The sequence below is a fragment of the Nothobranchius furzeri genome, chromosome 2 (assembly GCF_043380555.1).
Source record: "Nothobranchius furzeri strain GRZ-AD chromosome 2, NfurGRZ-RIMD1, whole genome shotgun sequence".
Taxonomy (NCBI): Eukaryota; Metazoa; Chordata; class Actinopteri; order Cyprinodontiformes; family Nothobranchiidae; genus Nothobranchius; species Nothobranchius furzeri.
The window spans coordinates 96,421,954-96,439,534 of NC_091742.1; the positions used below are offsets into that span (position 1 = coordinate 96,421,954).

The 17,581-nt window shown below is 47.9% G+C and overlaps 1 protein-coding gene across 1 annotated transcript in view; it reads right to left on the bottom strand.

The window, feature by feature from the left end:
* LOC129154110 (zinc finger protein OZF-like) overlaps positions 1 to 17,581 on the bottom strand; it is a 35,926-nt gene that overhangs the window by 17,845 nt on the left and 500 nt on the right. The window contains exon 2 of the mRNA XM_054733953.2: positions 2,037 to 2,133. Coding sequence (XP_054589928.2) covers positions 2,037 to 2,046 — 10 coding nt within the window. The 5' untranslated portion in view covers positions 2,047 to 2,133. The remainder of the gene's footprint in view (positions 1 to 2,036; positions 2,134 to 17,581) is intronic.

A 17,581-nucleotide genomic window follows, 5' to 3' on the forward strand; every position in this document is an offset into this window, starting at 1 on the left:
GAACCGTAACACTTGAGGACAAAATGAAACCCATTCTGAAAAGCTGACAAAATTTCAAACTTTTTGAGATATAATTTGTTTCGATGCTCCAAACGTTCTGGGTGTTGGAAAGAGTTGTTTCCAGAAAATGTGAAGGTTAAAAGTTAGAGTGCAGAAATTTCAGTTTAGAGTGGTGAGAGACATTTTTTATTTTGAATATTCTCAAAGAAATGAACAAAACGACCACAATGTTTGGAGTACATTCATGAGTTATAGCTCAAAACGAAGGTATATCCGTTAGCAGCAAGCCAGCGTGCGTCTCATTTCAATTGAACCTACGGTTCTCTCAGGACAATGCCAGAAATGGAGCAAAGGAGGGTCATTGATCCTATCTCTGCCCATTATAATTTGAGAGTTTTTCTGAAAATCTCAAGCCGTACCTCAAATTCTACCTGTGATTTAAAAAAAAACTGTAATAGATATCAGAGACTTTTTAACCAGTAATAGCTGAAAGTCTGGTGAGTTTGTTGAAACTTGAATGAAGTCTCTGGGTTAAAGTCAACCTATAAGAGTAAGAGTTCAAAAAAGTGATAGCATTTAGCTGAAAGTTGAGCAAACCCATTAATTTCAATGGGACCAAAAATCGCAGAAAAAGCTGAATATCTCAAAAAGTATGCATGATTTTAATACCAAAAGTCATTGCCGGCATAAGCTGAACGAGCTGAACGTTTTGATACCAAAATTGTGTAAATAGTTTTAAGAATTGTGGAAGTAGGTAAATGCCAAAAAATGTACAAAAGCAGAATAATAAAGGATAAAGACAAACAGGAATACAATAGTTTGAATGCTTTACAGCATTCAAACAATAAGCTGGGAGTCTTTGTCCTAGTTTACACAAGCATTAGAAAACCGGCCTCTCAAATAAAGTGTGTGCCACTCCGGTACAGTAGGTGGTGACATGCCCCTTTTCATTTTGGGATTCTTCCAGATAGCTTATAGCAACACAAGCAGTAAACAGAGGCTGGCGGCAGTGAAGCAGATGGAATTGGCACAAGATCTGCCGAATGGCTGAAGGAATATACAACAACGCTGCAGCACAGCTTACTTGGTACATACTGTCCTGTTTTATGGAGTTACGTGTGTCTGTTTGTTTGTGACGATGGTCCTTGCAGAAGACCACTTCAGCAGTTTTGTCACTTCTGGAATGCGAGTGTCTAACCTGTATTAGCTTGTTGGACGCGTTTACATGCAGAGTGTAATCGGATTGCTACCGCATTATCTGGGTGCTTCAGCTCGATTAGAAAGAGTTTGCTTTCAGACAGACTAACGTGTTTACATGCATTAAAAATAAACTGACGTGACTCTTTAGGGCAATGCTTTGGTTTTCTGGTGGACATGTAAACACACTGAGATAAAGAGCTAAATAGGACTATGGGACATTAAAGTGACTATGAGGAAGTTTAACAACAACATGTATAGAAATGTAAAATTTCTTCCTCATACATTCTACTGCTATGCCCTAGACCTGAAGAACGATCCCTGGCATTTTTACTGTGATTGCCTCTCTATTCCTGTAAAATCACAGAAAAAGAGCATGTTCGAGTCAAACATGCTGCTGCAGATTCCTGCTTCTACTAGAGACGGCGCAGGCCTCAACCTGCAGTCTCTGGGTCTGCAGCCGTCAGGCCCTTTGGCCCTTCCTGCGTTTGGCAAATACAGTCAGCGGGAGATTGAACTACAGTCCCGTTTAACTGGTTAGCTATGTACATCCCTACTGTAAAGGCATCAATAAAACACAGGAGGACTGATTAATGTGCATAGAAAATGATATTAAATGTCGGCCCCCTAATCAGAAGGTTGCCGATTCGAGCCCCACTCAGTCTGTTGCAGTTGTTGTGCCCATGGGCAAGACTTCACCCACTTTCCCTGTTGGTTGTGGGGTTGGATCACTAGAAGGCTTTATTCAAATACAAGCCATTATTTTAGATTCCATGTCATAGCTGAGATACACTTTTGTGTCCCACCACACAGAGACAGTAAAGTCATTCATTCAGTACCTGTGTCCATGCTGTCCAGATCCTCGATGAAGCAGTCCCAGCTGATGGATGATCCTGAAGTGGTAGCAGGCTTTCTTTAGCCGTGTTTAGCTAACAGCTGCAATAGAAACAAAGCAGGAGAGCTGATTAAGATGCTGCTTCAGAACAACGCAGGAGATTAAAGATCCAACGCCTTGGTTCTGATCAGCTGAGGACAGATCCAGTCTGGAAAAGAAGACATTTGCTCACCAGAGTTCATGGAGTAGAGCTAACCTCTTTTTCCTCCAGAGTCACAGTGTTGCCTTACATAGACTCAGCTGATACGTTGCACCAAGGCTGAAATTCCAGCGCCATGGCTACATCCCCCTCACCCTACTGAAGAACGAAAGCAAAGCAGTCTGACCAGGAGAAAGCGTTCTACCCTTTTCTGACTCAAGACGATGGTCTCAGATTTAGAGGAGCATATTCTCATACCATTCAAAGATACTTTATTAATCCCAGAGGGAAATTAAGAATTTCAGTACACACAATTCAGAGATCAGACATACATAGGCAAAGACACGACAAAAATTGGTGACTGGTCATTCGCAACCCTGAGTCGCGCTACCGTAATAGAGATCAGAGGGGTTACATGAGGATTGATTCAGGTGGAGGAAAAAAAAAGGCACTTCAGAGTTACCCTCCACAGGGAGGGCAGCTTTGCTATGCAAAAAACACCTCAGACAGAAATGCAACAGGCTTCAGACATCACACAACACAAGTGTCCACTAGGTGGGGTGGTGGGTTTGGGACTCTCCACACGTCAGTGACTGCAGCCACGATAAGCAGCGCACGTCACCTCAGTCTGGACAGGGGAGGGAGGTCGTTGGGGTTTGGAGGGCACAGTGACTCCTGGAACGATTCAGCGGCGTTCACAGCCTGCAGTCCCGCCCAGGCTGGGATAGGGAGACAGAGTTGCCATAGCGATAGCAGCATTCCACATTTCTTCTGAGGGGGAGGGTACCGGTATTCGTTGCAGCCTTACAGGCTCAAGGGCACCAGATTCAGATTAGAAATTGTTTTGGGGCCAGACAGAGATAATTTCCTCTCTGTCTTAAAGTCCCGTTGGTCCCCAACCTCTCAAAATCTCAATAATGGCGTAAATTAATCTATTCCAATCCGTGCCGATTCGTCCACTTGCTCCTTGACGGCATCCATCTTTTGTGCCAACACATGAATCTCAGCTAAAGTTCCAAGCTTACGACTCATCTCAACAATTATATGAGTCTGTGCGTTCACAGCGTGGTGTAATCCATCCCTGAGCTCCGGGAAAGAGCCAATATTCCTCGACAGCTCGTTAAATTTCCGGTAAGCCAGGAAGCCTCCTAGGCCAAAAAGCAGGAAACCTGACACCAACACCAAGAATATCCAGACGTCTTCAGAATCCTCTACAGACAGCTGAGATAGGCAAATCAGGTTCCACTGTTTCCAGGAGTCCATGATATGCCCAACTGGCTCTGTCCCAGAGGGGCACCCGGGAGCCCCTTCTCCAGTTCTCATCGTTGAGACAATTTGTCAATCGCGTTAAGTGACCAACTGACCAGGTTCATTTTTGTAATTCCAGTTTCCAGTTTCCAGAAAAAATGCAGAAGTAGCCGTACACCCAGAGACAGACAAAGAACCTTGGGATAAGATAGGGAGGAGGAGGAAAAAATGCGTCTGTACTCTCCAAGAGCCGGGAGAAGAAGCCGCTTCACGCATGCTCGGCTGTAGGGCTGCAGCTATCGAATATTTTTGTAATCGAGTACTCTATCGAATATTTTATCGATTAATCGAGTACTCGATTAATCAAATAGAATGTTATAAAATATGAAAGACCTCTTAAATTGAACAAGCAATTGCCAGTTTTTCTTCAAGTTTTATTCAAAATTAGTTTTCAAAACTTCAGCACTTCAACTTTACTTCACAGTAAACAAATGCGAGCGGCTGCGGCCCAAACGGCACCAGAACCGCTCACGGCGCATGTGCAAACATGGCTCGCCAGCTGTTTCCCTAAAAACCCAGGACAGCTGTTGTGCGCAAATCAAGTGAACAACTTATCAACGAGCAGCATGAAACAGTGCAAATAGGCCGTAAGAGTCAACAAGAGTTGAATAACCATAAACATTGAAATTATGAAAATTATTGCAACCAAAATAACTGCATTAATATTATAAAAAGACAACTCCGTCACACAGCCACACGCGTGCGTGTGCACGCGCACACACACAGCAGGGGTGGACCATTAACTTCAAAACCAACCGGCCAGCCGGGCCGGTAATAGGGCTGGGATGACGCGTCGACGTAATCGTCGACGTAATACGTCGACACGTAAAATACGTCGACGCAAATAATTTGCGTCGATTCGTCATCACGTTCAAAAACAAACATGGCAGCGGCGAGTAGTGGCAACATGAGTGGGGCAGTCGACTTAAATCACTCAACCCGAACTCGCAGTTCAAAGGTATGGGACTATTTTAACAGAAAAGGAAGCGATTCCGTCGTCTGCCGGCTTTGTAAAGTGGAAATGGCCCATCATAAAAGCACGACGGCTATGCACCAGCACCTCAAACGAAGGCATCCAGGAGCAGCTTCTGCAAACGAAAAAACACCGTAAGTTTTCAACTTTTTTTTTACTAACGCTGTTTTATAACATCCAAACACCCCACGTAGCCATGCACTCACTCACAAGCAGACCCACTGCTGCCACGCTGCTTGGCAGTAACATATAGCAGCAGCTGTTATCTGTTTGTTGGTATTTATTCGTGGCTCATGATGGCCAAATGAGTCGGAATGCGCATGTGCTGATTATGAGAATCGGCGAGAGCTGAAAATGTGGGAGAGCGCTAATTGTCCGCAGTAAAAATATTAACAAAGACAATGTAGCACCTGCTAAATGTAGCCGTCGTGGACATTATTACAATATTGTTGAAGTGCTTGCAAAAGCAAAATGACAACGGACTCTTGATTGTCAAGTTTAATGCCTCATCCTGTTTGAACGTTAGCTTGTTGATCTTATAGATCTAAGTTGCACCATCTAATGACTACAAAAATGTGCAGCATTTTGTGTTAAAAACCTCTTTTTTAACAAATCTTATAAATTAAATGTTTTTAGAAAACACTGAAATACAGATCTTCAAATTATTATTTTGATATTATGCTTTCTACATAAATATTTTTGTAATTATTTTAATTTATCTGTGTGCTGTCTGTGTGATTTATGTTTTCAGGAACAAACAGAAAAGTCTGGAGGACTACTGTCAGAGAAGAACACCCTGCACCCCCAGGAGGTGGCTGTACTTACTGAGAGCGTCCTATCTATGATTCTGAAAGACATGAGGCCACTTGCTGTGGTTGAGGGTGAAAGACTCAAAGAAATGCTGACCACTTTACAACCAGGTTACACTCTGCCTTCTAGGCGCCATTTTACAAGCATGATGGAGAGAAAGTATCAAACTTCAGTTGAGAAACTAAGGAGCGAACTAAAAAAGGCCTCATCCAAAATTTCCTTTACCACTGATGCTTGGACAAGTCTAGTCACAGAGTCCTACTTAGGAGTAACTTGTCATTTCATCAATGACAATTGGGATATTCTCTCCTTCAATTTAACAATACTCCCAGTTGAAGAGCGCCACGCTGCAGAAAATCTTGCCTCCTGGGTGGAGAAGGTGGCAGAAAAATTCCACATTTCCTTGCATAATGTCCTTGCCATTGTGCATGATACTGCAAGTAACATGGTTGCAGCTCTCCACATCCTGGAAGAGAAGTTTGAGCCCCCTTCAGACAGGCCATGAAAAACGGAAATGTTCCGGACTCTGTCCGTAAGACCTTTGTGTCTGAATACAAACATCCGGATAACGTGTTCCGGAATTTAACCGGACGAAGCCCCTAGTAACAGGTCCGGACTTGTTACGGACAGGCTGGCTGCTTCAGACTGGTGAGGTAAAGTTCCGGACAAGGGGGAGGGGGAGGAGGAGGGGACCGGGGGACGCTGTGCGCACCTAGATAGCCCGCTGCTGTAGCATGCGGCGAACCATGAAAGCTCGCCTCCTACGGTACCGCCTAGACGCGTGACGGAGCGCTTCACACCGCTTCAGTGATTCCTTTAACCATTGAGCTTCATCATCCAGGTCTCTTATGCATCTTCGTGTGCGCAGAATTATGCTTAAGCGCCTCGTGATTTTTATCTTGAGAGGCGCTATAGAAATGATATTTTCTTTTTCTTCTTAACATAAGTCCGATATGTCATTGCTGCTGCCCTCGATCCACGTTTTCGTAAACTGAAATTCCTTTCTCCAGAGGATGCTCTGAAACTGCAAGTAAGCGTACAGAAGGATGCACTTGACCTCAAAAGGGAGCAGAGATCACAGCTACAACAGGCAACTGTGGGGCAGGAAGCCTCAGCAAGTCCCCCAACAAAGAAGAGGTCTGTGTGTTGGACACGTTGTTGGGTACCGATTCTGAGGAGGAAGATTGTAATGAAAACATTGACCAGGGTGGGGACGGAGAAAATGAGACAGTGAGGAAAGAAGTACTGTTGTACTTTGGGGAAGCACCTATTCCAAGGGATAATGACCCCCTTACATGGTGGAAGAATAATGCTACAAGATTCCCCACACTGGCTACTTGAGCCAAATCATGTCTGGCTGTACCTGCCGCACCAACACCCTCTGAAAGGCTTTCTTCTGTTGCTGGAAACATCGTCACTAAAAAAAGGGCAAGCCTGACTGCTGAGCATGTAGAAATGCTAACATTCCTTCACACCAATGCATAACTGCTTCATGTGATGAATATGATTGGACGGACACACACACACACACACACACACACACACACACACACACACACACACACACACACACACACACACACACACACACACACAGAGAAACAAGAGAGAAGGCAGCAAAATGGATGTTATTTTTTTAAAGAGCACTTTTTTTGCAGAGAGCAAAGTGAATGTTATATTTTTTTTGTTCAGACACCATTGCTGCTGTTTATTTTATTTATTTTTTGTTGTTTTGCACAAAAATTAATTTCTTGTTAAATGCTACCTCTAAAATTAGATTGTACTACTACTTTATTGTGGATTTTTTAAAATTAAAACAACAATGCATAACTACTTCATGTGATGAACAAAAGAAAAGGCAAAATTGATTTTATTTTGAAAATGAACAACACTTTTTTGCAGAAAGCGAAGTGAATGTTAGATTTTGTTTGTTAAAAGATGCCATTGCTGCTATTTATATATTTTTTGTTATAAATTTTCCTTGATTTATATGATTTATATTTTGCACAACATTTAAGTTTTTGTTAAATGTTATCTCTAACATAAGATTGTACTACTATTGCAACAACTTTATTTTAGAATTTTTTTATTAAAATGTGTTCAAATGAAGAAATTTGCATTTATTTCATTGAGAAACATACATTAGTAATAATCAAACTTTTATACAAGTCAAATAATTGGGAAATAATCAATAATTTAATCTAATCAAAATCTAATCAAATTAACAAATTAATCGTTAGATTAATCGATGCATCGAAAAAATAATCGCTAGATTAATCGATTACAAAATAATCGTTTTGCCCAGCCCTAGCCGATAACTCTGAATATTTACCGGCCCCGCCAAGAATCTACCGGCCCCGCTGGTCAGCTGCCAAAACGAGTCAAAATAACAACTGAACTGTTTTAAATGTAATAAACCTTTATTTTGTACACATTCACAAACGTATTCAAGTTTGAATTTGTTTGTTCCCTCAACAAAACTCGATTTTGTCGTCGCGTACTTCCGGCATACAACACAGTACATCACCAACTCCGCTTTGCTGTACTTGAGCCATTGGCTGTGTTCGAGATGAGCCAGTTCTGCGCAGATTAGACCAGCGGTGATCGGCGAGCAGTGCATGCCGGTTAGATTTGTGTCCGACTTGACGACGACTTGCTCTGACGTCATGCATACGTAGGCAACGATAACCTTGTGAGATCAAGGCGGCCGCAAATTTTGGAGCAAGGCGCTGCAGTTGCTCTCCCTCGGCTGCAAAACCTAGATGACGGAAACGCCTGGCGCTCACCTGAGCTAAGATCTGATTGGTTCACATTTTGATCCAAACATCCGGTGGTAGAACATGAAATGTTAGTTGGTCACATGTATTCTGTAAATCATGTTATGTTGATGATGACAACTATATAGGCCATAAAGAGAAATGTGTTTTGTTTTCTTTTGTCACGTTTCCTATTAGCACACTAAAACTACAGCTGATAACCTTTACTTATTATTACAGTCATGTTTTCATATAGAATATATGATATCCACAAGCACGTGAGGATGTGTTTCAGCTGCTAACAGGCACCAGAACTAAAATTGAACAAGTGTGAACGCTAACGCGATATCTTCAGCCATCGTCAACCCCGAGCTACACATGCAGGAAATTGTGTCCGACTTAGGGGATCGACACACGGGAGGCGACCCGCTGCAGCGGCAAAGCCGTCAACGCGTTCTGTTCCATGGCGAAATCAAAACTTCCATTGTTTTGTTTGGCTGTGTCAGGTTGGAGGGAATTAAGGTTATTTAAGCGGTTCAGAGTTAATAAAGTTGTAGATATGATGTTTCACAAGGTGCTGCTAGAGTTATGTGAAATCTTACTTCTGATTTTACTATAAAACATAATAATAATCAACTTCTCCTTTCATGTTTGCTCGGAGATGTACGGAGCATCCTGTCCACTCATTGGTCAGTGAATGAAACCTCCGTTGATTGGTCCTCGTCCGAGCGACAGCGATGAAAAGTTGAAAATGTTTCAACTTTCTGGGATCGCGTCGCTGGGTCGCCTGTGCACGACACGTGCACGAGTGCAAAATTTCACACGCATGTTTTTCGCGTTTCGCTTGGTAGGAGGGAGACCCGCGATTATCGCTTTGTCGCGCATGTCTCATTGAAAATGAATGGAGGAGAGGCGATGTCGCCTCCCGTGTGTCGAGCCCATTAAACACCGGCTTTCAGCCACTCCCCCTGCTGCTTCCGTCTGCTCTCGTCTGTTTTCCAGGCGAGGTGCTGCTCAACTCGAACACGGCCATTCTCTGTGCCTCCCATCTTCTTTAAACCGCCAAGAATCATTCTACCTACGCACACGCTTCTCTGCTTCATACCGTTTCAAACTGTCTCGCTTCTCCTCACCAGTTTTAAAGCGTTTTGCCGGAGATTTCATCAATAAATCCCATCCCTGTGGCGGCGGCATCTCCCTACGTGCTTGTGTGTTTCTAGCGTGGCTCCACTTCGTCTTTAATAGTGAACTTATAGTTCACGTGACTATAACTAGAATCGTGCAGTACGTGCACGAATTGTACAAGTGCAGTACGTGGCTAGAGGCGCGCAGGTTCACGCGCGCGAAATGAACACGGCGGCTTCCTACAGGGCGGGGCCATGATGTAGGTGAAAGCCGGTGTGTAAATGACAAGGCTTGGGCGCCACCCGGGCGGTAAGTTGTCAAGTATTTACCGCCCGACGAGAAAATTTAGCGCCATTGGCGCTCTGGCGCTTTAACGGTCCACCCCTGCGCATTTATAACCGTGTCCTGTCTGGCTGTGAAGCAAGCAGAATTGATGTCTGAATGCTGGTAACAAGCCTTACAGATTTATTCTCAGGTGGAGCATCAAAGCGTCTGCTTTAAATGTCACGCCTGATACTTCAAATGTTATTGTTTTTGAATGCTTTGTAATTCCGACCAGACACGGAGACAGAGGTGAAAGAGAAAGGAAAAGACAAACGGTGGGAAGAGGGGGGGGGTCCACAAAAATAAACAATAATGAACAAGAGTCTGCTTCTAGACCTGCAGAAAGAGAAGAGCAGAAAAAAATGGGACACACAACAATACATCAGGAGCAAGCTATCACTGCGTCAACGTGATGAAGAAATATAAAATCAACATTGTTTAACTGAACAATCACACGATAATAAATCACAGTTCATTTAGTGGCAATGACAGCCTTGAGACAAGTGTTGAACGTGCCCAAGCCCATTCTCTTGAGAGCACCATGTGAGCACCTGTGTGTGTACACGCGCTTGTTTATGTAAGGTTTCTCTATAGGAGCGTCCAATGAAGAGTGTGAGGGACCACAGATCTGCCCCCAAAGATGTGTAGGAGACGGGGGGAGCTCCAAGTCCCAGAGACCCAGGCGCTGCCCCAGAACACAGGAACCCCAAGGGGACTGAAACCAGAAAGGCCCCTGCCCCCTCGAGAGGCGCAGAGGATCGTCCCGGGGGGCCACAACCAGCAGCCGGCAGAGTCCCGGGAGATATCAGCGGCAAGCCCTCAGGCCCGCCCGCAGCCTCCCACCCCCTATCTGGCCGAGCCCGGGACCCAGCGACCCGGGAACCAGGGGCGACCACCCCCGCCAGGGACCCAGCAGAGCCCAGGGACCCAGACCCCACCAGGCAGCCACCGGGATTGATCAAGCAGACGCCAAATCTTAAACCCCCTGACCCAAGAACCACGAACACTCAGGCAGACCAAGGCACCACACCCCACACCAGATGTGGCAGGGGGAGGGGAGACAAAGATCTATATCATCAAAGGAGGTCCCAGGAGAGGGGAGGAGTCAAAGGCCCCACCTGACAAATACAGTCATACACAAACACAGTCACACACTCCCTCCCTCATGCTCACACATACACATACAACCAAAGACTTACAAAAATGCACGCCGGACACCCACTCATGCTCCCCATACACACCCTATTCAATCTGGTCCCGGTAATGCTGCACACTGGGTACAACCATCACCGGTTACCAGAGTTTGACCCTTTCTGCTGGGGTGCTGATGAGCAGGCTCTCCCGCCCAACGCTGAGCACAGCAACCCACCACACCAGACCCCAACCAGACGGCCAGATCTCCCTCCTAGTCTCCAGCCCCAGGAAGCCAAGCGACAACAGAGGTGTGCTAAGACCCCTAGTCTCCCTCCGCCTGCACCATTATAGTATTGTGTGTTGATGAGGTGTATCCCATGGCTGTGGTGAGCGGGCAGTGCAGGCATTGTCTGGCCTATGGCAGCTGATGCCGCCGCACCACCCCACTTGCACCCACAGCCCTCGGTGTCTAAGTGCAGTTTAAAATTGGAAGTGGGCACCGGCACCCGGGAGGAGGCTGAGATATCCCCCTGCCAAATGCCATTGAATGTGCTCACTCCCAAAGCCCTAAGTGTGTGCTTGCGTGGAATGTCGTCGGAGGAAGTGTATAAGGTGCAAATAAAATTGGGGGGCAGGTTGCCACAGGAATGCAGAAATGGGGTCCATACCCGCACTCCCTGACTTGTCCACCCCCCAAGGTCCTATGTGGAGGAATCTGCTTGGGAGGAATGGCTGGTTGGGCTTAGCCCTCCAGGGAGCCAGCTCCCCCACTGGCCCCAATAGGCACCTCGGTTGTCAAATTGCCACCAAGGGCATGGAGACCCCAGCCCATCCTGCCAGGGCCCAAAGCAGCAGCATTACAGAGCCTCATGGAGTCCGAGGGCACCAACCCAGCCCCACCCCAGCAGAATATCTATGCCCTTCCAGGGGTGGACCTTTAAAGCGCCCGAGCGCCAATGGCGCTAAATTTTCTCGTTGGGCGGTAAATACTTGACGACTTACTGCACGGGTGGCGCCCAAGCTTTGTCATTTACACACCGGCTTTCACCTACATCATGGCCCCGCCCTGTAGGAAGCTGCCGTTTTCGTTTCGCGCGCGTGAACCTGCGCGCCTCTAGCCACGTACTGCACTTGTACGATTCGTGCACGTACTGCACGATTCTAGTTATAGTCACGTGAAGTATAAGTTCACTATTAAAGACGAAGTAGAACCACGCTAGAAACACACAAGCACGCAGGAACATTGCGCCACCACAGGGATGGGCTTTCTTGATGAAATCTCCGGCAAGACGCTTTAAAACTGGTGAGGAGAAGCGAGACAGTTCGAAACGGTATGAAGCAGAGAAGCGTGTGCGTAGGTGGAATGATTCTTGGCGGTCTAAAGAAGACGGGAGGCGCAGAGAATGGCCGTGTTCGAGTTGAGCAGCGCCTCGCCTGGAAAACAGACGAGAGCAGACGGAAGCAGCAGGGGGAGTGGCTGAAAGCCGGGTCGGACCTGGCCCGCAGCGGGGCTCAGCAGCCTCCAGAAGCTGATGGCAGTGTGGGTTTAAGTCCCTGCGGGGTGGGAGTGGCTGAAAGCCGGCGTTTAACTCCGAGGACACACCGGCCGCGGAAGCGCCGAGAAGAGAATCGCTCACGAAATCCGGCCGCTGCTCACCGCTCCTCAGTTCAGATCAGACGCGCCCCATTCCAGGCGCGCCTCGGCTCAGCTGTAGTTTTTCTTTTAACTACTTGGTGTCCTCCATTTCCTCTCTGCCTTTTCTCAGCACTCTTCCTCTACGTGTGTGTGTGTGTGTGTGTGTGTGTGTGTGTGTGTGTGTGTGTGTGTGTGTGTGTGTGTGTTTATTTTCTCACAGAAGAAGAACCCAACACCAGCAGACTCAGTGCTCCAATCCAACAGCCTGAAGAGACACCATCATCAGCTTCAACAGATGTGTGTGAACATGTATGAGCTGCTGGCCCCATGGATCCTGCTGACTGCCCACAGCAGTTGAACAAAATGGAAAGTAGAACTTTCTTTATGATGACACTTTGATATTTGAGTTTTGCTTTTGATTACACAGTTTAATGCTGCTTTTGATTTTGCATCCCCCCCAATGACATTTGCACGACATTTTGAGTTGTTGGTTATTCTAATATTCTCAGGTTACTTATCTTCCAAGCTTACTTTTATTCTTCAGGCTGTTGACTTTAAAGAGTTGCTGTGTGAATATTTAAAATAAAAAATTTGTAACTAAGGAATCACTGTGGAGTTGCTTTTTCTAATGTGTGGTGGGTGGGTGGACTTTAGGGGTGGGGGCAATTAATCGATGTGGCGATGCATCTAAAAGCTAACATGTTGTTTCGGCATCGATTAATGAACGTCGATGCTTAAAAAACATAACATCAAAGTTTTGTTGCGAAGCTGGTACAAAAAAAAAACATGTAACCGGAGCCTTAACGAGCACACCGCCCAGACTGTTTAGTGAGTGGCACTACCTCTTTGACCTCTTTCTCCATCCTGGAGACTGTCTCCAAACTACCGAAGAACTCAAGAGAAGGCGAGGAGCATTACAAAAGCAATAGCTACTTTTATCACGACGGATCTACGCCCTTATTCAGTAGTAAACAACAGGGGGTTTCGGTTTGTGGTGCGCACCATGGAGCCGCGCTATAAACTTCCTCACCAAAAATATTTAGCAGAAAAAGAAGTCCCCCGCCTCTACGAGGAAACCAAAGCAAGCGTTCTGGAGTCCATGAAGAAGGCAACCGGGATAACGCTCACATGTGATGCGTGGACATCGGTTGCCACCAAATCCTTCGTTACTGTAACGGCGCATTTTGTTCTCGCGTCGGACAAGAACGGGTGGAAGTTGGTGAGTCATGTTCTTCAAACTCGAGAGATGAGTGAGAGTCAAAGTAGCACAATGTTGATATTTGCCCATCTGTATGGCAGCTTTTTTGTAATGTTATCATATGCCAGACTCATTAAGTTTCCATTAAATAAATTTGATGGAAGTAAAAATCTTCTCGTCTCGTCTTCCTCCGCTTATCCGGGTCCGGGTCGCGGGGGCAGCATCCCAACTAGGGAGCTCCAGGCCGTCCTCTCCCCGGCCTTGTCCACCAGCTCCTCCGGCAGGACCCCAAGGCGTTCCCGGACCAGATTGGAGATGTAACCTCTCCAACGTGTCCTGGGTCGACCCGGGGGCCTTCTGCCGGCAGGACATGCCCGAAACACCTCCCCGGGGAGGCGTCCAGGAGGCATCCTGACCAGATGCCCAAACCACCTCAACTGGCTCCTTTCGATCCGGAGGAGCAGCGGTTCTACTCCGAGTCCCTCCCGAATGTCCGAGCTCCTCACCCTATCTCTAAGGCTGAGCCCGGCCACCCTACGGAGGAAACTCATTTCGGCCGCTTGTATCCGCGATCTCGTTCTTTCGGTCATTACCCAAAGCTCATGACCATAGGTGAGGATTGGGACGTAGATCGACCGGTAAATCGAGAGCCTGGCTTTCTGGCTCAGCTCCCTCTTCCCCACGACAGATCGGCTCAGCGTCCGCATCACTGCAGACGCCGAACCAATCCGCCTGTCGATCTCCCGATCCCTCCTACCCTCACTCGTGAACAAGACCCCGAGATACTTAAACTCCTCCACTTGAGGTAGGACCTCTCCCCCGACCCGGAGGTGGCAAGCCACCCTTTTCCGGTCGAGAACCATGGTCTCAGATTTGGAGGTGCTGATCCTCATCCCAGCCGCTTCACATTCGGCCGCGAACCTACCCAGCAAGAGCTGAAGGTCAGAGCTGGATGAAGCTAGGAGGACCACATCATCCGCAAAAAGCAGAGACGAGATTCTCCTGCCACCAAACTCGACACACTCCACACCACGGCTGCGTCTAGAAATTCTGTCCATAAAAGTGATGAACAGAACCGGTGACAAAGGGCAGCCCTGGCGGAGTCCAACCCTCACTGGGAACAGGTCCGACTTACTACCGGCTATGCGGACCAAACTCACGCTCCTCTGGTAAAGGGACTGAATGGCCCTTAACAGAAAGCCACCCACCCCATACTCCTGGAGCGTCCCCCACAGGGTGCCCCTGGGGACACGGTCATAAGCCTTCTCCAAATCCACAAAACACATGTGGATTGGTTGGGCAAACTCCCATGCCCCCTCCATCACCCTTGCAAGGGTATAGAGCTGGTCCACAGTTCCACGGCCAGGACGAAAACCACATTGCTCCTCCTCTATCTGAGATTCAACTATCGATCGGACCCTCCTCTCCAGTACCTTGGAGTAGACCTTTCCAGGGAGGCTGAGGAGTGTGATCCCCCTATAGTTGGAACACACCCTCAGGTCACCCTTCTTAAAGATGGGGACCACCACCCCGGTCTGCCACTCCCTAGGAACTGCCCCCGATGACCACGCAATGTTGTAGAGACGTGTCAACCATGACAGCCCTACAACATCCATAGCCTTGAGATACCCAGGACGAACCTCATCCGCCCCCGGGACTCCGCCGCTGTGTAGTTGTTTGACTACCTCAGCAACTTCTGCCCCCGAGATCGGACAGTCCATCCCCAGGCCTCCCAGCTCTGGTTCCTCCTCGGAATGCGCATTGGTGGGATTGAGGAGCTCCTCAAAGTATTCCTTCCACCGTCCGACTATAGCCTCAGTTGACGTCAGCAGCTCCCCATCCCCACTGTAAACAGTGTGAGCGAGTTGCTGCCTTCCTCTCCTGAGGCGCCGGACAGTTTGCCAGAACCTCTTTGGAGCCGATCGATAGTCTTTCTCCATGGCCTCACCAAACTCCTCCCACGCCCGAGATTTTGCCTTGGCAACTGCCACTGCTGCACCCCGCTTGGCTATCCGGTACCTGTCTGCTGCCTCCGGAGACCCACAGACCAGCCACGCCCTGTAGGCCTCCTTCTTCAGCCTGACGGCTCCCCGAACCTCTGGTGTCCACCAGCGGGTACGGGGGTTGCCACCACGACTGGCACCGGCCACCTTACGGCCACAGCTAGCAACAGCCGCCTCGACAATCGCAGAGTGGAACAAGGCCCACTCGGACTCAATGTCCCCCACTGCTCTCGGGACGTGGTCAAAGCTCTGCCGGAGGTGGGAGTTGAAGACCGTCTTGACAGGTTCTTCTGCCAGGCGTTCCCAGCAGACCCTCACTATGCGTTTGGGTCTGCCAGGTCTACGCGGCATGTTCCCTTGCCATCTGATCCAACTCACCACCAGGTGGTGATCAGTTGACAGCTCCGCCCCTCTCTTCACTCGGGTGTCCAAAACATACGGCCGCAGGTCAGATGATACGACTACAAAATCTATCATCGACCTGTGACCTAGGCTGCCCTGGTACCAAGTGTACCGGTGGGCATCCTTATGTTCGAACATGGTGTTCGTTATGGCCAAACTGCGGCTTGCACAGAAGTCCAATAACAAAACACCGCTCGAGTTCAGATTAGGTGGGCCGTTCCTCCCAATCACACCCCTCCAGGTCAAGCTGTCACTGCCCACGTGAGCATTGAAGTCCCCCAGCAGGACAATGGAGTCCCCTGATGGAGCACTATCTAGCACTCGTCCCAGGGACTCCAAAAAGGGTGGGTACTCTGAACTGATATTTGGCCCATAAGCACAAACAACAGTCAGGACCCGTTCCCCGACCCGAAGGCGCTAGGAAGCTACCCTCTTGTCCCCCGGGGTAAACCCCAACACACAGGCAGAGTGTCTCGGAGCTAACAAAAAGCCAACCCCAGCCCTCCGCCTCTCACCCGGAGCAACTCCAGCAAAGTAGAGTGTCCAACCCCTCTCCAGGTCTCGGGTTCCAGAGCCAATGCAATGTGTCGAGGTGAGTCCGACTATATCTAGCCGGTACCGCTCAACCTCTGCCACAAGCTCCGGCTCCTTCCCCGCCAGCGAGGTGACGTTCCATGTCCCAAAAACTAGTTTTCTTGTCCGGGGATTGGACCGCCAAGGCTCCCGCCTTGGTCTGCCACCCGATTCGCATTGCACCGGACCCTTCATGTTCCTCCTGCGGGTGGTGGGTCCACAGTTGGACGAGCCCATGTATCCGGTTCGGGCTGGGCCCGGCCGGGCCCCATGGGCGAAAGCCCGGCCACCAGGCGCTCGCTCACGGGCCCCAACCCCAGGCCTGGCTCCAGGGTGGGACCCCGGTAACCCTCCGGGCCGGGTACTCCGACTCTTCATTTTAACCGCCATGAAAGATCCTTCGAACCGTTCTTTGTCTCACCCTTCACCTAAGACCAATTTGTCATGGGAGACCCTACCAGGGGCACTAAGTGCCCCAGACAACATAGCTCCTAGGATCATTAGGGCACTCAAACTCCTCCACCACGATAAGGTGACGGTTCAAGGAGGAGAAGTAAAACTGTAAGTAAAAATCTTGTTTACTTTAATTAATTATCTCATTAAATCCAGGGCTTGCCTGTTTAAGTGTTTCCCAACAATGGAGGGGACACTAATTAAGTAAAGCTTTCCCTGATCGAAGTTAAGTTGGTCAAAGTGCAAATATTTACACGTCACACAGTCATAAAATGAGAATTTGTCTTTGAAAAATTGTTAAATGTTAAAAAATGTATTTACTTACAGAGAGTAGTTTTAGAGAAACTGAATTAATTGATAGGTTATTTATTTACAAATCTAGATAAAGAAGAAGACAATCTTGTATGAAAAAAGCATTAAAAATGTCAATAATCAAAGAATTGTGGCACCAGTAATCGAATCAAACCAAAAGTCCTTATGATCGAAGAATCGAAGCTCCCATAATCAAATAGAATCGTGAAGTACCTTTTTTGGAACACCCCTAGGTTTGGGTGAGAGGCGTGCAGGCACTGAGGAAGAGACCTCATTCGACACGCAGTTTCCTTTCCCCCCCCCCCCCCCCCACCCCACCCACACACACACACACACACACACA